General features: G+C 39.9%; 8 protein-coding genes across 8 annotated transcripts; all 8 read left to right on the plus strand.

Moving 5' to 3' along the window:
• Positions 1-985: 985 nt before the first annotated feature.
• On the plus strand, positions 986-2667 carry EAE98_011229 (uncharacterized protein; the record flags this gene model as incomplete). Its single annotated transcript, XM_038958851.1, has 2 exons — positions 986-1296; positions 1345-2667. The coding sequence occupies 2 exons, from the start codon at positions 986-988 to the stop codon at positions 2411-2413; spliced, it is 1380 nt and encodes a 459-aa protein (XP_038804855.1). The 3' UTR covers positions 2414-2667.
• A 1316-nt stretch (positions 2668-3983) lies between these two features.
• EAE98_011230 (uncharacterized protein) lies at positions 3984-5369 on the plus strand (the record flags this gene model as incomplete). Its single annotated transcript, XM_038958852.1, has 2 exons — positions 3984-4404; positions 4457-5369. The coding sequence occupies exons 1-2, from the start codon at positions 4391-4393 to the stop codon at positions 5367-5369; spliced, it is 927 nt and encodes a 308-aa protein (XP_038804856.1). The 5' UTR covers positions 3984-4390.
• Positions 5370-6696: 1327 nt separating this feature from the next.
• Positions 6697-7382, plus strand: EAE98_011231 (uncharacterized protein; the record flags this gene model as incomplete). The annotated part of the gene is made up of 3 exons (XM_038958853.1): positions 6697-6883; positions 7035-7268; positions 7354-7382. The coding sequence occupies 3 exons, from the start codon at positions 6697-6699 to the stop codon at positions 7380-7382; spliced, it is 450 nt and encodes a 149-aa protein (XP_038804857.1).
• An 832-nt stretch (positions 7383-8214) lies between these two features.
• EAE98_011232 (uncharacterized protein) lies at positions 8215-8838 on the plus strand (the record flags this gene model as incomplete). The annotated part of the gene is made up of 1 exon (XM_038958854.1): positions 8215-8838. The coding sequence occupies one exon, from the start codon at positions 8215-8217 to the stop codon at positions 8836-8838; it is 624 nt and encodes a 207-aa protein (XP_038804858.1).
• Positions 8839-10059: 1221 nt separating this feature from the next.
• Positions 10060-12177, plus strand: EAE98_011233 (uncharacterized protein; the record flags this gene model as incomplete). The annotated part of the gene is made up of 1 exon (XM_038958855.1): positions 10060-12177. One exon carries the CDS (start codon positions 10060-10062, stop codon positions 12175-12177), a length of 2118 nt encoding a protein of 705 aa, XP_038804859.1.
• Positions 12178-13557: 1380 nt separating this feature from the next.
• EAE98_011234 (uncharacterized protein) lies at positions 13558-14129 on the plus strand (the record flags this gene model as incomplete). Its single annotated transcript, XM_038958856.1, is given in 4 exon segments — positions 13558-13643; positions 13697-13882; positions 13899-14032; positions 14092-14129. The coding sequence occupies 4 exon segments, from the start codon at positions 13558-13560 to the stop codon at positions 14127-14129; spliced, it is 444 nt and encodes a 147-aa protein (XP_038804860.1).
• Positions 14130-14786: 657 nt separating this feature from the next.
• On the plus strand, positions 14787-15274 carry EAE98_011235 (uncharacterized protein; the record flags this gene model as incomplete). Its single annotated transcript, XM_038958857.1, has 2 exons — positions 14787-14936; positions 14957-15274. The coding sequence occupies 2 exons, from the start codon at positions 14787-14789 to the stop codon at positions 15272-15274; spliced, it is 468 nt and encodes a 155-aa protein (XP_038804861.1).
• Positions 15275-17812: 2538 nt separating this feature from the next.
• On the plus strand, positions 17813-19442 carry EAE98_011236 (uncharacterized protein; the record flags this gene model as incomplete). The annotated part of the gene is made up of 2 exons (XM_038958858.1): positions 17813-19127; positions 19180-19442. The coding sequence occupies 2 exons, from the start codon at positions 17813-17815 to the stop codon at positions 19440-19442; spliced, it is 1578 nt and encodes a 525-aa protein (XP_038804862.1).
• Positions 19443-20594: the final 1152 nt, after the last annotated feature.

Here is a 20594-nt window from a genome sequence, read left to right on the forward strand (position 1 = left end):
GCATACAAGCACTCCGCATTAAGATACACATCCAGTATCCTTCATTTCTCTATCATAGTTGCGACGAGAAAGTTACTAGGGCAGATGATATATGTTGTCCACCTATACCATCACGATGAGCGGAGTCTATCTCTGAGTACGGCTCTAACAATGCAATATCACTGTCGCCGTTCGAGTTTCCACAAACTTCAATGCAGTAGCTGAATATACACATGAAGCTTATCACCCATCGAACTACATACCCAAAGCTCTGCTTGGTAAGTGAGTAAGGAGTACAGAAGAACGACAATATTGATTGAGAATCGTATCTTGTACTGCATTGTACGTTGTATTCCCGTAACCCCTGAAGCAACAACTGAATCGGGCACATAGCTACCAAGGTCTCGCTATCGAATCATCTGAACGAGTGTACAATTATTAATTAAATGTCTTTCCTACAAATTGGATGTATTGGATCTCTAGTTATTCTTCATAATTCGACAACGATAGAAAGAAAAGGCAATCATAAAATCTCCTCGCAAGTATTGTGAACTTCAAGGGTCAAATGGATCTCGTGATACGAACAATCTTCCTATCCAGTCAACTTTTTCCAAATATGATTTCTGTGTGGCCAATTGTTTATTCCTTCTTTTGTCACGAAATACCTTCTTTCCGTCCCGCGATGAAAATAACCCGATACCGATGGCGAAGATTCATTAATTGGGGGAATATTCAGCTGTGAAGTAAAATTTCCTTTCTTCACTTGTCTTCTCCTTCATTTTTATGGTAACTTTCAACAGACTTCACAAGGTCGTTTTCAATTGAGAATTGTTAATTTAGATTCGCTTTTGCTTCTGGTTTCTTTACCTCTTTTGCTTCTACCCACACGTTCTCTTTCACTTTCGATGAATAGCGACAACAACACAAATCGTAGTGCAACTGACTCAATTTCCTGCTTCTACTCTATCTACTTCATTACTTTCGCGTCTTCAATCCGAATCTCATCATGTCGAACAATGTATCAGTCGAGTCTGGCGATCTAGATAGTGGCGATGATGTTTCCGCCATAATTGCTTCACCTCCTCGACCACTTTCACCACTGGATACAGCATATCAAGGCGCATATGATGCTGAAATGGGTACTGCTATCACAGCTCCAGATAGAGCTGATGAAAATCTTACTCAGCAATTGAGAGGTCCAGAGCCTTCTAATGTTGTATCTTGGGATAGTGATACTGATGCATTGAATCCTATGAATTGGTCTGAGACTAAGAGATGGGCCAATACGGGAGTTATCTCTGTCATGACTTTCTCCACGTAAGTGATTCCCTCCTTCTTTCACTCACATTTGCTAATTCTCTACAGTCCTCTTGCATCCACCATGTTTGCCCCGGGAGTTCCTCTCGTGATGGAAGAATTTCAATCTACGAATACGATTTTACAAACTCTCGTCGTCTCAATCTTTGTCCTCGGTTTTGCTGCCGGTCCCATTGTTGCTGCGCCCATGTCAGAATTGTATGGTCGGAAACCAGTTTATTTGGCTGCCAATTTCTTGTTCTTGATATTCACTCTTGGCTGCGGTTTGTCAACTGGTCTCAACATGCTTATAGTCTTTCGATTTTTGGCAGGTTGTGCTGGAGGAGCACCTACTGCACTCGGCGGCGCAAGTATCGGCGATATGTTCCATCGAGATCAGCGCGGACTCGCAATGGCTCTTTGGGGAATGGGACCTTTGATGGGACCGATAGTCGGACCAATTATAGGAGGTGTACTTGCTGCAAACGCGGGATGGCGATGGGCTTTTTGGTTGGAAGCTATTATTGCCTGTGTGACATTGGTTGGAGGATTTTTTCTCCTGCAAGAAACTTATCCGGTGGTGATCTTGGAGAGAAAGACGAGACGGATTATTAAGGAGACGGGAAATCTGGCGAAAGTATCGGCGCTGCATCATGCAGATACGCCAATGGTGCATTTCACTAATGCTATAGTCCGACCGTTGAAGACGCTATTTCGTTCACCAATCGTCTTTCTCCTCTCCGTATACTATGCCGTTCTTTTCGGATACTTGTATCTCTTTATCACGACATTTCCATTCACCTTTTCCAACCAATATCATTTTTCCGTTTCCCTTACCGGGCTTTCGTATCTGGGTCTTGGGTGCGGGATTGCCATTGGGCTTTTCGTATCGGGAAAAGTCTCGGATCCGATTTTCAAACGCTTGACGGAAAAGAATGGCGGGATTGCCGAACCGGAATATCGATTGCCTACGCTGATGCTGACGAGTCCGCTGATAGCGATTTCGCTTTTCGTTTATGGATGGACGGCGCAAGCGCAGATTCATTGGATTGTGCCGATTATCGGGACGAGCTTCTTTGGGATTGGGATGATTCCTGCTTTTGTACGTCTCTTTTCTCATCCTCTATTCTCCGCTTAGTTCTTCTTTCCCCTATTTTCCATTCCTTGGGAGTAAATAAATAAGCGCGTGCTAATAGTTCAAACCCCAGCTCTCGATAAATATGTACCTAGTTGATAGTTTCCCTACCTACGCCGCGTCGGCGATCGCAGCAACGAAAGTTTTCCAATCGATTGGGGGTGCTTTCTTACCGCTAGCTGGTCAGCCTTTATACTCGGCTTTGGGATTGGGTTGGGGGAATAGTGTGTTGGGATTTATAGCGTTGGCTTTTTTTCCGGTGCCGATATTGTTTTTTAGGTATGGGGGGTGGTTGAGGGAGAGGGGGGTGGTGAAACTTTGAAGGGGTGGGTGGTGGGTGGAGAGATTCTAGGGGAGGAAGGGGAGGAAGGGGAGGGGAGGGTGGAGAGGAGTTGGTAGGATTTGGGTATGTGAGTGAGATGAGATGAAATGATAATATATGGAAATAGGGGAGGAGATAGTATTATAGTATATCAAATTACTATATTGATTTACAAATCAGATCAAAAGTAAAAACCTCATAACAAAAGAGATAATCATAATCCGTACTTATTAATTATACTTGATAATTATATCTACATCTACATCTACATCTGAATCTCCATCTCTCAATTAAGCTCCTCCGTTCACCTCTCGATATTGCTTGTAAGATCTTACGTTTTAGATTTTAGAGGTATCTTGATCCTGGATTTGGGGGTTGGGGTTGAGTTTGAGTTTGGGTTTGAGAGCTGAGATGGGATGGGATGGGATGGGATGAGATGATGGGGTAGGGAGGTAGGTATCTAATATAAAATCTGCTATAAAATTATTTAGTACCTACGATAGTTAGTAAGAGTTCTAGCCCCTGCTCACCGCACATGTAACGCTTTTCCAGCTAAAATATAAGATTATTCACCTTTTTATATCCTAATTTATTTATTATAATAAAAATAAAATCAAAAATTATTTTATAAAAGAATTCATAATTATTGAAATTACTCGAAAAAATATATTATTTATTTTTAAATATTTTTATAATAATGTTTTTAAAGAATTAAAATTGAAATTTCAAAAAAATTCGAAAAGTTCACTTATTTTATATGGGAAAAGCATTATAAGTTAAAAATTCAGAACTTTTTCAATTAAAAGTTTATATAACTTTTTAATAAAAATAATTAAAAATAAATTAGAAATTTTTATATATAGAAAATAAGCTAGATTATCTATTAGCAACTTATTTTAATTTAATATCAAGAATTGTATTAATTATATAATAATTTAATTTATATAACAAAACATAAATTTTGTAGAGATTATATTACAAAACATTATGATGCGCGATGAGTATGTTTGATAACTCTTACTTTGTATAAAAATTACACGAGAATACTGAGGTCACTCACTCACTTCCTTTACAAAAAAATCCCGAATCCGATATCGCAAACAAGAGATGCGGTATCGCTTATTTGGATCGGAGAGGGGTTATCGGTTGATCGGTTGGTCGGATAAGATGTAGGATTGGATGAGGGGGAACTAGATAGGTACGATTGATGCGATTGATGTCATATCTCGGATGGGAAATGAAGATGAAGATATAAATATTGGGTGGTTTTGACTGTGATTGTGATTGTGATTGTGAAAGGATATTGTTATTACCTGGTTGAGTGTTTGTTTGTTATATTATATTATATTATAAGGTTATAAACGGTTGGAGGAATAAGGTTACTGTGTATAGGATTTGAAGATTGATTGGATTTTTGGTTTGGTTTGGTTTGGTTTGGTTTGTTCTATTGGTGATTGAGTAGGTGTTGAGAGAAAGAAAGAAAGAAAGAGACAGGAGTGATATAGTCACCTGAGCAACCAAGGGTTATTGAAATATTGGGTCAATTGGTGAAGGAATTGATTCGTGGATTTCGTCACAGATTGGTAGATCGTTACAGGCGAGATATCTATACTCCCAAGGACGTTTATTTTCTTCAAGCCATTCACAAAGTACCCAAGATGGCTACGTTTGCGTGAGTTTTCCTCTATCCTCTACAATCTTTCACACTAACCTTCAATCCATAGACACAAAACCTTTTCCGCAGCCTCCTACGCCGCATTCCGTCCCTCCTATCCCCAGAGTTTCTATACAAAAACCCTAAACTATCACATCGGGCCACGCTCTACCCTGCTCGATCTAGGATGTGGTCATGGAGTTGTAAGTCGAGCGCTTGCTCCCCATTTCGAAAAAGTGTATGGTACGGATCCCAGCGCGGTAATGATAAATCAAGCGCGCAAAATCGCTTCAGAAAATGATGCAGAGGGAAATATAGAGTGGAGACAAGCGTCAGCGGAAAATCTAGATTTTGTCGAGGATGGGAGTTTGGATATGGTGGTTGCGGGACAGGCGGCGCATTGGTTTGATTTTCCGGGGGTGTGGAGGACGGTGGGCAGGAAATTGAGGGAGGGGGGGACGGTGGCGTTTTGGGGGTATAAGGATAATTTGTTGGTGGATTTTCCCGAGGCGACGGAGGTGTTGGATCGGTTTTGTTATGGGGAGGGGGAGAGGTATATGGGGAGATTTTGGGAACAGCCGGGCAGGGAGAGGTTGAGGGGGTTGTATAGCGATGAGGTGATGAGGCCGTTGGGGGATGTGTTTAAGGATGTGGAATGGGGGAGGTATGAGCCGGGGTTGAAGGGGACGAGGAGTGGAGAGGGAATTAGAGAGGGAGGGGTGGTGATGGGGAGGAGAATGAAGTTGGGGGAGTTGGAGGGGTATTGGAGGACGTTTAGTGCGTTTCATGGGTGGCAGAGGGAGAATCAGGAGAGGAAGAAAAGGGAAGTGGGGGAGGAGGGGAATGGTGATGTGATTGATGAGATGTTTGAGGAGATGTTAAAGGTAGAACCGAAGTTGAGAGGGAAGGAGGGTGAGGATTGGAGGAATGTAGAGGTGGAAACAGAGTGGGGAACAGTGATTCTGTTGGCGAGGAAAAAATAGGAGGGATTGATAGGGGGTGATGAAAATGAGTTCTTCTGGATGAGTCTGAATATAAGATATTGGGTGTAATGCTTCGTGATAGATCAATTCCTCTCCACGAACATCTATATAGAGTGAATGAAGCAGAGTATAATTACTAATTGTTTCTACAATGGCATGTAGTCTTCGTACCCGAGATTCAGTAAATCTCTTCATATCATGACAACAACCTTAATATACCATTTATGTTATCTGAATGGTATTCATCAGTACTCCTGATGACTAGACTCTCCGGTCCATGGAAAGAATACTCATATTATTTGGAATTCGAGATCTCTTCATGATATTATGTAACTTTGAATAGGATTAAAGAATAAACGAATACTTAGTACATACAGATATATGAAGCATCAGACAGAGATATTTTTTACATCGAGGGAACTCGGGATGTCAAAGTATATAAAAACTCTTGATGCCCATCATGTCAATCAAGGGAGACTTTATTGTTTCGTCACTTTTTGATGCAATCTCATCATAGGTAAATTCAAACTTGCAATTACCTTTTGAAACGGCGAGAAATCTATTGAAGAATTGGGATTCTGGTATATAATTTATCTAGTTCAAAGTTTTGAGAAAAAATAATACTACTCACCGGGAGACCCCTCGCTGAGACCCCTTTATACCATTTTCGAATGATTGGGAGGCTGATGATATTGGTTGCCCTGCCAAAATTTAACTTTGGTCCACTATAATTATTATTATGCTGAAGGAACAACACATCGAGAACGAATAAAATACATGAGAGGTTGGCTCGTTGGCTGGCATAAACATAATAATAGGCACGGACCAAAGTTATCAGATTTCTAGACCTACAATCTCTCTTCTTCTAATCATACCTACCTCCTCCATTCACAGATCCTACATTGATATATCTTCAATTTTCATACCACTCGCAAGGAAAACACCCAGAATCACAATCAAAATGGTGAGTTTTCTGATCCCTTGTTTCGATTCCCATGACAAGCTTCCACATGCATTCCATTCCATTCCTTGCTTGAAATGGTGTTCCAATCAATGAGCGTTGCTTCCGATTTGCTGGTTCTCCTTCTGGTTTCTTACTGCCCGCTCATTCTACGGTTGCAAAAGCAATCATGGCCGGGGAGTGTAAACGGCCAGTTTGTGTTTGTTTATTCACCATTCGATCTCTCGGCGCATGATACTACGTCGCGGGAAATCAATACAATTTGTACACCACCATAAGGACATTCATCACATCATATCACACCACATCACTTTACTCTACAACTCTTTCTATTCTCTTTGCAATATCACTCCTGCACTTGTCAAAATGTCATCAACTAATCCTCCATACGATGCGCAGGCCTCCACAAACTACAGAGAAGCATTTCAACTCTTCGATAAACGCGGTACTCAGCGTGTGCAATTGGATCAACTTGGAGATTTGTTGAGAGCGTGTGGTCAGAATCCTACTTTGAATGAGATTAAAGAGTTGGAGAAGAATGTTGGTGGTGAATGTGAGTGTATTTTGTTTGTTATTATGGGTAGGGTTTGAGGATGGTTTCTCGATTTTGATATTCGGCGAATTACTGTCGTGGAGTGTAGAGATCTATGGGGATTCTTTCTACAATCAAACTACAGAGTCTATACTAACAATATGTCTCGCAGTCGATTTCGAAACCTTCTCCAAGATTCTCAACCGACCAGGTGGATTCCGCGACCCAGGTGAACCAGAGGAATATTGTCGTGGTTTCCAGGTTTTCGATAAGGATATGACTGGATTTATCGGAGTCGGACAATTAAGATACATCTTGACGAACTTGGGAGAGAAAATGAGTGATGAGGAGGTTGATGAATTGTTGAAGGCGGTTGATACTAGTAGTGGGGAGATTAACTATACTGGTGAGTTTTTGGGATTCCTTGGAGAAGATATACTGGGAAGGGGGAGACGCAGTGGGACTATGGAAAGCTAATCTAAGGACAATAGATCTCGTACGAACAATCCTCGCAAACTAGATGTTATACTTCGTTGTGGTAGAGGGATGCAAATATTACAGGGAGATGAGCGGAGATGCGATGGGGACAGGCAGAGAGGAGAGTCGGAGATAGACGAGTAAGGAGAGGAACGAAGATATCATAACAGTTGTAGGAATTGCTTTTTCGCGACGGCATAAATAGGAGCTGTGGAGTGGAAGGATACCGTATTGATAATGGCTATGGATGGCTATGGCGTTGAATGAACTTTGAGGCCTGCAAAGGCAGAAATGGATATTATGATTTTTTTTTCTAGATGATATTGAAGTGTGTAGATGTTGATGTGATGTGATGTGATGTGATGAGTTCCATCTCAAGAGAAGGCTGAAGTGTTGAGTTTCGAGGCTGTACTGTACTATTTCTGTGTTTTTCTGTGTTTTTCTGTGTTTTTTGTGTTGTAAATTTGGTTAAATTTAAATGAATATATGAATGAGTATTTCTTTCTTATCTACGTAGATATTTACAATACCATATGATACAATACAACGAAACTTGTGATTTTTTTATATTCACATTTACATTCACACGCATCATATTCTCGATTCGATTGTTTGAAATTTAATTGTTTGGGATTTGATTGTTTGGGATTTGATTATCATATTGATTGGAAAGGAGAGAATTGAGTTTGAGTTTAAGTTTGAAAGTTCACGGGTTCATAAGTTTGGAGAGGGCTTATAAGTTCGGAGGCTTATAAGTTCGCAAGTTCGCAAGTTCAGAAGTTCACGATCGATTCGGAAGCTCAGGATTCAGAAGCTCACGAGTTCGCAAGTTCATAAGTTCACAATCGCACAATCGCACAATCGCACATCGCACAATGTCTCCCCTCAACATTAATACGTATCATTGCGCTTACTGTACGAATCTTCTATTGGCGACAACGCATACGATTTCGACGCTTCCGAAGAGGAAAGGGACGGGAGATGGGAGTTTTATTTTGCCGGTTTCGGGGGTGGTGCCTAGGTTTGGAGGGGAGAGGGAGAGGGAGAGAAATGGGGATGGGGATGGGGATGCGATGGATGGGATATCTGCGGAAGATGGAGAGGGGAGGGAAGGAGAGAGGGAGGATGGAGAGGACGTGAAGGATGGTGATGAGCAGGATTCATTACCAAGTTATGGGTATACCAATCTTCTTGCACTTACGAAACCTAGTAAGCAGGTGATTGTACGGAAGGAAGATGGGTTTGAGAAGAGAGGAGTGTGGAAATGTGGACGGTGTGCGGTGGCGGTTGGGTATGAAGTTTGGGCGGAGGGGAATGGGGGTGCCAAGGGGAAGGGAGTCGAAGGGGAGGGGGAGGGGCAGGGGGAGGGGGGGTTCGAAGGAAAGATTTTGTATTTGTTGAGGGGGTCGGTGATGAGTACGGCGGTTTTGAGGAGTGGGAAGAAGGGGATGGAAGGGGATGCTGAGGTTCTTGGGACGGGGGTGGGAGTTTGGGAGTGAGAATGGGGGAGGAGGAGGAGGAGGAGGAGGATGAGGAGAGGGTGTTGGAGATTGTGTTGTTGGGGAGATTGTGTTGTTGGGGAGATTATATTGTATGGGAGGGAGGGAATGTTTATATGGATTATAGAATGATGGCTATTGATATACCATAGATGGAAATAGAGGAAAGCTGGAGGTTCCAATTGACTTCTAGATAGTAAAGACGTTGATTCACTTGTTACTTGCCATGTCAAACTACCTGGATACCCCATATTTCCGGGTATGAATAACCCTTGCTTTCCGCATTCATAGGCTCATAGCATAGCATACTCGCATACTAGGTAGGTACGTACACCAGTACCATACGACCCTGAATTTTGATCTGATAAGCTGATACTCCCTCGAGACTCCCTATTTGTAGGAGAAAAAACAGGCGGAATTTGATCATTTCTAAGATATCCTTTACAATTCAATTATTTCCCTTCAATATTATAAAAAATAAAATTTCGAAATATTTTCTGAACAATAAAAAGCTGATATTTCTTTTGATTTCTTTAAATTTATATAAATCATTTATAAATTATTTTTTATTCAATTAAGTTAGAAGATTTCAATGAAAAATTGAATTGTCAAATTCCGCCTGTTTTTTCTCCTACGAATAGACTCCGTCAAGAATTCATTTGCCCCTCCACCACTCTTAGGTATCTTTCAAAAATCCATCTTGAGTACTTTTTGATTCGCTCAAGGTTATAAATAAGTATATACACTCACACACTCACTCATTCACTCACTCCTGACTCAATACATTCATTGTATCCACCACCCAAAGCTACCCACGCTCCCACGCTCCCACGCTCCCACGCTCCCACGCTCCCACGCTCCCACGCTCCCACGCTCCCACGCTCCCACGCTCCCACGCTCCCACACCACACTCCCTTCCCCACCAACATATCTGTCATACCTTCCATTCTTGACAGCTCTTAAACGCCTAATTAACCACCAAGGGATTCTAATACCCAACCAACTTCATCCATCCTGGCTTCCATCACACGTATCATACGTTCCCTCTGTGTACTACTGCTCATCTTTCTTTCCATATCTGTCATTCTGGCTACCTCAAGGATTGGACCCAGACTGGGAGCTTTATTTAGTCAACTCAGACCTACAAATACAAGACCCCTCTGGTCCCCTCTCGCAACCACCATCAATCCAACCTCAACACGTCTCATCACCACCGCAACCATGGCACCTTCTCAATATCAAAAGCCTCCTCAGGCTCCTCCTCTCTTTACCCACACCGAATCCCAGATTGTCGACGAGGCAAAGGCCTTGATGGATAACTATCGAAAAATGCTCGACGATATCGTGGCCAACGTCAAACCGGAAGATGCAACATTCGCAAATGTTCTCTTGCCTACCGCCAACCAAGATGATCTTGATTCGCTTCAAATCAGCGTGCTTACCTTCTACCAAGCTGTGTCTGGCGATTCGAAACTCCGCGATGCGAGTTCGAAAGCGGAGGAAATCATGGATGAAGCGCAGATTGAGATGGCGATGAGAGAAGATGTTTTTAAATTGGTCGATGCGGTTTACAAGAAGAAAGAAGATTTGGATCCGGAATCGAAGAGACTGTTGGAGAAGGAATACAAAGGATATATTAGAAATGGACTGGGGCTTGAGAAGGGTGAGAAGAGGGATAGATTCAAGGAGATTAGCAAGAGGTTGGCTGCTATTGCGACTAAATTCCAGAAGAATTTGAATGAGGAGGATGAAGGAATTTGGTTCACATTAAAGGAACTTGATGGAGTTCCTGAGGATGTCATCTCGGGATTGAAGAAGGGTGAGGGCGAAAATGAGGGAAAGTTGAGGTTGTCGTTCAAATACCCTGATTTGTTTCCCACGTTGAAGTTCGCGAAGGATGCGGAAACCAGGAAACAAGTCTTTATTCAGAATGAGAACAAATGCAAAGAGAATGTAGAATTGTTCAAGGAAGCTATTGTTCTTAGAGATGAGGCTGCTAGGTTATTGGGTTATCCTGATCATGCAAGCTTCAGGATTGAGGATAAGATGGCGAAGACTCCTGCTACGGTTAATGAGTTTTTGCATGATTTGAAGCTTCAGCTTACTCCAGGTGGAGCTAAGGAAGTCGAACATCTCAAAGCTCTCAAGAAACAAGATTTGGATGCTAGAGGATTGAGTTCGACATTTGATGACAATTATTATCTTTGGGATAATCGATTCTATGATCGAATGATGGTGGAGAATGAGTTTTCTATCGATGAAAATAAGATTGCGGAATACTTCCCTCTTCAATCTACAATCGAAGGAATGCTTAAGATCTTCGAAGAGTTGTTTGGATTCGTCTTTGTCGATATTAGCAGCGAGGAGGAATTGGCTAAGGTTTCACCAACTGGAAAGGGTTCTGATGTTTTACCTCATCCAGATGCCAAACTCTTTACCGTTTGGGATGATGAAGGTGAAGGTAGTGGGTTTGTTGGTTATCTTTACTTGGACTTGCATCCACGTCCAGGAAAATATGGCCATGCTGCAAACTTTGGCATTCAATCCGGTTTCTACTATCCAGATGGTACAAGAAGATATCCGGCTACAGCACTCGTTTGCAATTTCTCCAAACCAACTGATAAGAAACCATCACTCTTGAAACATGATGAGGTTGTTACCCTTTTCCACGAATTGGGTCATGGTATCCATGATCTAGCTGGTCGTACTAGATACTCTCGTTTCCACGGTACAAATACCGTACGTGACTTTGTCGAAGCACCAAGTCAAATGTTGGAAAATTGGTGTTGGACTCCAAGTCAATTGCAAAAATTGAGTAAACATTACATCACTGGTGAATCTATTCCAGATGATTTAATTGCCAAACAAATTAGCACCAAGCATGTCAACGGCGCTCTTTTCAATCTCCGTCAACTCCACTTTGGTATCTTCGATATGACAGTTCATACTCCTAAGAACCACGCAGAAGCTGAAGCTTTCAAAATCAGCGAATTGTATAATGAGCTTAGGGCAGAAATCTGTGGTCTCAAAGGTCCAGAAGCTCTGGGTGCAAAGAGTGATTGGGGCAATGGTCAAGCTACTTTTGGTCATTTGATTGGTGGGTATGATGCAGGTTATTATGGATACTTGTCTAGTCAAGTCTATAGTGCAGATATGTTCTACACAGTTTTCGAAAAGAATCCAATGGATCCTAAGGAGGGAAGGAGATATAGACATATGGTGCTTGAGAAGGGTGGTAGTCAGGATGAAATGACTACGTTGGAGGCGTTCTTGGGAAGGAAACCTAGTACCGAGGCGTTTTATAGGGAGTTGGGGTTGAAGGATGCGAAGAAGAATTAGAGGTGGGAACGTGAAGAGGTGAAGGATGGTGATAGGGGGTAGCATTGCATATGTGATTTAGAGTGGGAAGATCAAGGAAGGCAGGGAGGCAGGGAGGGTTATGATAGTTAGTTGCTGCGAAATAGTTTGTTACTATGTGAGTAAACCATGAGACTCCGGATGGGAAAATGAGAATATATCAGATGATTTTTTTGATTTGGGTTTTTGAGGTTTTGAGATTTTGAGATTATTATAAAGAATAAAATTGATGATGTGAAAAAGTTTTCAGAATACTGTATACTGTATCCTAACCCTGGATATTAAACTCCCAATTGATTGTCATCTCTCAATCTCATATATTGTATCATATCATATATATATATATATATCATATCATCTAATACTTACAAAGTGTTTAAAGATTTTATTATTACACAGTAGGTAAATAATAATAAAAAACTAACGAATCCCAATTCCAACATTCTAATTCTGATTAGTTTTATCCCCTTAGGTGCGTCAAATGGGCTCCGAAGGTGGTCTATACGATATACCTTGAATAATAAAGCCTTATTAAATAGAATAGCTATTTTAATGATTTTTCAGTTATATTATTTATAATATAGAATCTTAACTTTCATTTTCGATTTTTTTAAATTTAAAAAATCCTAAAGATTGAAAATTAATATATGTTATTTATTATTATATTCGAAATTTCAATAAAAAAACAATATTGATTGATTTTTATATTAAAGATTGAGTTTGAAAATTGAATTAAATCAAGGAATTTTGATGATCTGATTGGTTGATATGTTTATGTTAAGTGATGGAGTCTATTTAATATATCTAAGGGGATACTTTATTCAATCTCGTGATGTGATACCAAGAATACAAGCCCCATAGATGTCAGATTAAAGCTTGGCCTTAAGGCAGTTTATTATCAGTCCTATGCTCCTACTGAAATACTTGTTCATCATTAGAAGCTTCATTCGCTCGAAGCGCGGGAATGGACGCTTAAAGTTAAGCTTAGTAGTTTTTCGTCTTCGACTTTTTGAATCGATATTGCGAATTTTTTTCGACGTAGTTTGTTAGTATTGTTTGTTTTTGTTTGGAGATCTTGAAATAGAGTGGATTGGATATACGATGGAACGCGTGGGTTATTGGATGACAATGTCAGATTGTTTGATGTTGGTAAAGTTCTGTGGAGACAGCGATGTTATATATTTTTTGGTGGAGCAAGATCTTCTTTTTTAGGGTTTTAATATACTTATTGATGCAAATGTAAATAGAAATAGCTTCAGATGAAAGATAGAAAGTCTTGTTTTACTTTATTTCTCCTTATTGCTGCATCCACATTCCCATATCTTCTAACTACATTTCGACTTTTATAAAAGTACCATCAAGATGCATTTCACATATCCCCTCCTCTATTTCCTCTTCCTCAACGTAACCACCGCCCACCAAATCTCCTATTCATTCCGAACCCAAAAGTAATAAAACGAACCCGACAATGCAGACTTACAAGTCAACATCCACCCTGAAGCCGCCATGTTCTCGAGCCCATGGTGAAATTCGTCAAGGATATACAAGTCAATCTAGATTTCATCACATACAAAGATCCTGAGATCCAACGAGAAGCTAGTGATCTCTTATTATATGGAGCTGATTCCCTTCATCAGATGATCCCATCTTTATCTTTGGACCACGCGAATAAACTTCTCCAAGCTGTGTTTGCGGCTGAATAGGTATGCAAGGGTTGTTGATCAAGTTGAGAACCTCGCTCTCTTTTCTCTTGCGAATAGACTTTTGGAGAAAGAATCCGATAAGGATACTTGTCCCAAGACTACTACAGGTGATGAACATGGAATGGTTATGGTTGGTAAGTGATCAATATCATATCCACTCGAGAAGAGATTTTCAGGATTTAACGAGAAATAGATTGTCCTGATCCTCTTTGCAAGACGACAAATCTGTAGCTATGGCGTTCTTTGGGGACAAACAATGACAAAACTCGAGTTTTCACTACAGAGGGGGCCATCGCATGCTTCACAATCATGCGATCGCTCATGAATCTCATTATCTGATTGGTTTGCAAAGTTACTCGAATAGATCATTCTACACTCACCTCAGTTCGGAACAATCAACAGAATCATTTGTCACGATTATGTGCTAGAGAGTAGAGATAGAGTGCTCTTGCTGTTTTATCATTATTAGAGATTTCATTAACGAAATGAAAAATCGATCCGAACGCACTCTGATATCTAGAATACTTCAAATCCAACATACTAATTATCGGAATGATATATTGGTTATTCTGAAATCATAAAATCTAGCTGCAGATGTGTTAAAAAAATTAAAAGTGAGATTTAAGGTTTAACTGATATGCGTTTTTTTACATTACACGACCGCTTATACCGACTAGGAGTCGGAGGCTTCGTGAATCGAGATCCTCGCTTACTACTCGACGATTACATGCTGTTTATTACTCATGAAACTTAAATATGAAGTCCAGTATCCGATGAATTCCTTTTACATCGACTATATGTATTAGAGTCTACTCATTCATTCATCTCATCCACCTCATTCATTATCTCTGTCTCCCCAAGATTTGTTCCTGCTCGGCTAATGTCACAATGCGTCTATCAAGCTTCATCAAATGTCTTCTCGTCGCCTCTGTGGCCGACCGAGTCTCGACCACTTCTGCTCTCAGTCCGGACAAAATCGCTCTCTACCTCGGTGTCCACGCTGATGATGCCAATGAGCTGATGAACACCAATGACTACGTAAATATCGATTCGACCAGTTGTTTGCCACCTTTAATCAGTCTGCCGGAACTGTGGCAGCGTGGTCCCCAGTGACCAAGGAAAGCGTATACTCGGTGATGCAGGAACTTCTCAATCTCGAGAACATATCCGAAAAGCGACTCAATCCAGCTCAAAGCTCGGGTGACGCACAAGTCAGCAGCAAAGAGGCGGTTATTAAGATAAAGCTTAATGTCGCTGAAGTCGCAGATAAAGCGTCTGTTTATCGGAAGTCACTTGTGTGCTCTGTGTTGCTGCGGCCGTGGCAGCTGCAACTGGTCCGATTTCGTCATGTGCAAGCACAGCTTATATTGCAATAGCTGCGACTGCACGCGGAAAAGCAGGAGCCACCATTCCAGCCATCGTCATGATTTTTTTGCGTGTGCTTCACTGTTCCTAGTAAGCGGTCTCGGTGCGGCCGATGGTGGTTAGGAGAGTCTGGATCCACTGTCATCGATCAATAGAAATACAGTGTAAGTTCGTCCCAATATTCCTATCAAGCACTCTAGTATTCAATTATGGTGGCGGTAAAAGTGTGCCTTAAAAGCTAGTTTTTCTTGGTTATCGTTTTGAGCTTGACTTGTGGATTTTCCAAGGATTTTGCTGATAAACCTAAAAGTATCCAAGTCAGCCTTTTCAAGGACACTTTGAACATGCATACTTGGGTAGACTCTAGATTTTGCTGGTAGTGGCACACAAGCTCTATTCTTCTTTCTTCATTATATCTTAGATACCCGTATAGTAAATACCATTCTATACCCGTCATCTACTACTATCATGCGACTACTACGTGGAAATGATGACTGCCCACAGTACTAACGGTTGAAATTGTGTACCAGCTTGTGATATAACCACGGCTCTGGTTCGTTGTGCCTCAAAACCTTGATGTTTTTGATTGTAGATATGGTTTCATCGTAACTACTCTAGAATTGTTTCATTGATTTAAAACCATGCTTCAAAATGGCCACTTCTTTCGATCTGGTAAGAAAACTTCAGGTTTTTGTCGAAAATCAACACCAGCATTTATTTGCCGTCGAAGTTAGAGTGGACATGCGCTTGTTGTCAAACGATCTCAGGTCACCTCTCTTTTGGGTAGGTAAGAATTAGGTCACCGAGACGGATAGGAAAGGTCGGGCCCATCACTTGACTGTTGCGACAAAATCTAATTAGCGCTTTGAAGGGAGAAAATATATGAAGATGGAGTCGATCTCGATCATGCTTTAGATCTACGGTCGATTCAATATCGGACTCTCTCAGCCATAAAAATCAAAATAAATTCTCCGCCCTTTCCCTATGGTTATGTGTGACGTGAACGATCCTTCAGTTTCTCTAGCATTGTAAAGGAGACAAACAAACCTGGTCTGCAGTATCGCTATGGTTCTATGAGTCAGTAGGATTAGAAAATTCTGCTACTCCCTTCACGTATTGTTTTCTAAATATTTGTTACCGCCATCATACTTTGGGGAAACTAATGAATTGAGCCAGAATTATCCTTTAAAGGAAGAATCTCTTCATCTGTTCATCTCTTATATAATAAAAGATCGCTTAATGTGATTTTTTACGACTCTATATACCCCAAAACAGATCAAAATTCAGGATTTTTAATAGTCTACTTTTAAGGATTAAATATCGTTTCAAGTAGAAGAAAACTTTAATTGAAAAATTTGAACTTCGATAAAACCTTCTAGTAAAAAGGAAATCTTGAAATAGTTAATAGTGTTTAAAACATAGGAAAATTATAGATAAGAATTATTACTTTTACTAAATTTCAAGATCGAATAAAGTAGATCTCGAAAAAAGTAATAAAATCATTTTTTAGAAATACTTCTTAGAAATATTTAGATAATGATTAGACTTTATACTACTTGATATATATACAATATACGACCAACGTCTATAATATATACTAAAAAGTCAAATTTTATTACTATTTGTTCTAAAAAGACTATATAGATTACATTGTTCCGGGGTTCAACCTCTCACGTGATCGTAAGCGAACATGTCAATTAAAGATCGAAGTAATGTTTAGCTATATGTTGGACTGTGTAATCGGGGGTTTATATTTATTCATTTCCTTATTTACAATAAGGGGGCCTTAGCAATTCGTCAATTTTTCAGCAATTTGTAACTTTTGATAATAATTCTTATAGTTTTGATTTTTTTGATAATACAAATAAATATTTCTAATTAGATTGAATTAATAATTATTTTATATATTTCAGAATATCTTCATTTTTTGTAAATGAAAAGTTAGAAAAAATTGATTCTATTTATTAGGAAAGTTTTATATCAAAAAAAAACTTAATGAATTATTGAAAAATTAACGAATTGTTAAGGCCCTCTCATTAATATAATGAGGGGTGAAAGGAAATATAACCCCCGATTAGTGTATCTTTATTAGCAAACAAGGCATATCTAAAGGAGTTCAGAACTTCACATTGAAATTTAGCGGCTGATCCAATCACATATCTATCGCAGGTGATTCGAAGAAACTATATTGGTTTGCGTGAATCAGCCCTAACAGAATTTAGCCGTACAAAGTCCACGCCATATTGAAAAGTTCTACTACCGTAGACACAAAGTAGACGAATACTCTTCACTAACCATTCATAATACAGCCATCTAGTATCCTCTCTCTATGAACTTCCAACCGTACAACCGTAGCTATAATCACTAGTCTGTAGTTCCTGTACAAAAAGATTCTCCTAAACGCTCATAAACCTTCTTCTTTCCATTTCAAATCTTCTCAAGAACATTATCTTCACAACGCAAATAATTTACAAAAATCAAACTAAAAAATCTTCTCGAGAAGGCATCTTCTTACCCAATCTATATTATCAAAAATCGAAACAATCAACATGTCTCAAGCAGACGGTCCCACTCTTAAAGCCATCTTCAACACGGGATTTGCTGTCACACAAGCAATATCCAAGAAATTATCTTCATCTGAACTTCAACCTCAAAATCAAATGTCGATCTTCTCTTCAACTCCTGGTCTTCCCACTGATCTTGCAACTCCACGTCCCAAGAGAACAAAGCTCCCAGGCCCCGCAACACAACTTCTCAATGAACTGTTCGACGAAGTGGATGAAATTGAAGCAGTCGAGTCAATCGAAGATTCTACCTATGTTGATGTTGACCATGCGCGCAAGAGAGCTGGTAGACTGAGACTTAGACCTAGACCTAGAATCGAAACATCTTTCAAGAGCAAGTCATCGGATGGTCCAAATCAATCAGCGGGTTCTTCCGATTTTTTTATGAATTCCTCAGTCGATTATTCACATCTCACTGTAAGTCCTGAAGAGGATCTTCAAAAGCTCGCAGACAGATTCGGAGAGATTCAATCTAGGAATAAACAAATCATCGAAGCTGACGACGATGCTATCTGGAAATCTCTTCCAGATCTGAATACCGGATCCTTTTCACGTTACGCTAAACTTCGAGGCTCTGCTAAAGCCTATGAGAAAGAGTTTCAAGATGCTTTGAAGAAGGAAAAAGATATTTATGAATCTACACCTGGATTCATCAAAAAGCAGATGCCTGGTTTGAGTGCGACTGATATGCGCAAACAAATTCCGAGATTGATCAATGCTGAAGCAGAATATGAATTTGATGAGGAGGATGAAGATGAGAAACACGCAATTGAGATTCTCGAGGCACTTTTCAAGGAGTTGGCAGAGAGAGAGGCTAGCACTAACAAGAATGAATGGAAGAGTGTCAAACAGATCATTGAGGGTGTGGAAAATAAGGGCAAGAATGATGGGGAAGAACAAGCCGTTGCGATTAAAGATATGGATCGTAGATCTGAGATGAACCATAGTGCTCGCCAGGATACCCATAAATCTCGCGAAATCAACATCTTTTCAGATTTCGCCGAAGAAACAGACGATGAAATTCGACATTACTCTGCCATAACCCAACAACATATTAAAGACGGATGTAAAGTTAGGGGACTTGATCAGATAATCGAGAAAGATGAGGAGCAACCAGTACAACCGCAACAACCAAGTCAAGTCGAACCAGAAATCACTCCTTCCCCAGAACTCGAAGAAAAGAACAAGCAAGAAATCACAGAACCGCAACAAAATGTGTGCGAAGTTTCTCCCGTGATGGAACCTCCCAAAGTCAATAAAAAGGAGACAATTCCACAGGAACAGCCCGATATAGAAGGAAGTGAGTAGTTTCCATTACAACAACAAACATGAGGCCGACACTAACTAATAAGACACAAAGGAAGATGAAGACTCTCAAAACTCTTCACAAAACCACGATAATCCTGAAAGTCAAAATCTGGATATCGATATTTACAAACATATCGATGAAGCAACTAGTGCTAGTTCTAGTGCCATTTCGTATTCTACTTCTTCTATTGATGGGAGCGCTTCAGAGGAGGAAGATGAGATGCAACTTGGTATGGCGGCGCTGGCTACGGGGGTTATGATTACTGCGCTGTGGATGATTGAAAGGAAGACGGCAGCAGTTTGTTAGGGATTGGTTATTTGATTTCAGTTTGCGTTCTTTTTAGTAGATATTTCTGTCTTTGTTTTGCGGGGCATTCGTACTTTGGAGCGATTGACTGTTTGATTGATGTAGTACAACCAACACCGATATTCGAGTAATGTTTCCAATGATTTTTAAAATATAAATTATAAAATCTTACGAGAAACAATAATATATAATTATATCTAAGAATGTAAATGAAATCTTATCTTCACTTATGAATACCAAAACCGTGACCAAAACAAACGAGATAATTTTCGGCTAGAAAATGATTACGCGATCCCTTTTTTCACTTCTCAAGCCTCACCTCAAAGTGCTTAATAAATCTCATTTTTGGTACAGAAAATATATTTCAGTCAATCCAGTAAAGATTTATGTTGCAATACTACTCATCTGGAAAATTAAGCGCAGTGTGAGAGCACTTCAAAAATCCCCAATCTCAGATACAAATGAAATAAGTACACTGACGTTATTAAGCTCGCTGGTGCCGACTCAACATTATCCCAAAAGAAGAACATACATATATACATTTTCGTAATTGAATGATCATTATAACATACCAAAATCGTAGCAAAATAGAATGTCTTAAAACCACAGACTTTTTTTACAATGTCTCATTTCCATGACTTAGAACACTATTGAGGTTCAAGAATCCACGTTTGATTCCCACTCTTTGGAGAACTAGATGTCTAGCATCTCTATTGAGTAAGTAGCTGTAAATCTTCAGTACAGCACAATTCATATTTTCCACCCATAGATTTCCATCAAAACAATCCAAAACATGCTGTATAAATTATCAACCGTACAAAAAGCAATCCGTACGGCCCGATCTTGTCTTTCTGCTCATCATGCTCGCCAATCCAAAACGTCATCATCAGAATATCCTCCATACCAACTGTAGAAACCGTATCAATAATACTAGCGTTTTCTAAACACTTGCTTGCTGTATGAAGACCTTCTGAGATGTTTAAATACCTGCATCTTGACGGAGAGACTCGGTCTTTCTTTTTATCTATATAATACTTTCATAAGACTACTTTGATACTTCAACGACTTTAGCAACTTCAACAACTTCAACAGCCCCAATAACTTCCAAACAACAATTTCTTAACGAAATCAACATCTTCTCAATACCTACAC

This window comes from Botrytis deweyae (assembly GCF_014898535.1).
Source record: "Botrytis deweyae strain B1 chromosome Unknown BDEW_045, whole genome shotgun sequence".
In the NCBI taxonomy this organism is placed as follows: domain Eukaryota; kingdom Fungi; phylum Ascomycota; class Leotiomycetes; order Helotiales; family Sclerotiniaceae; genus Botrytis; species Botrytis deweyae.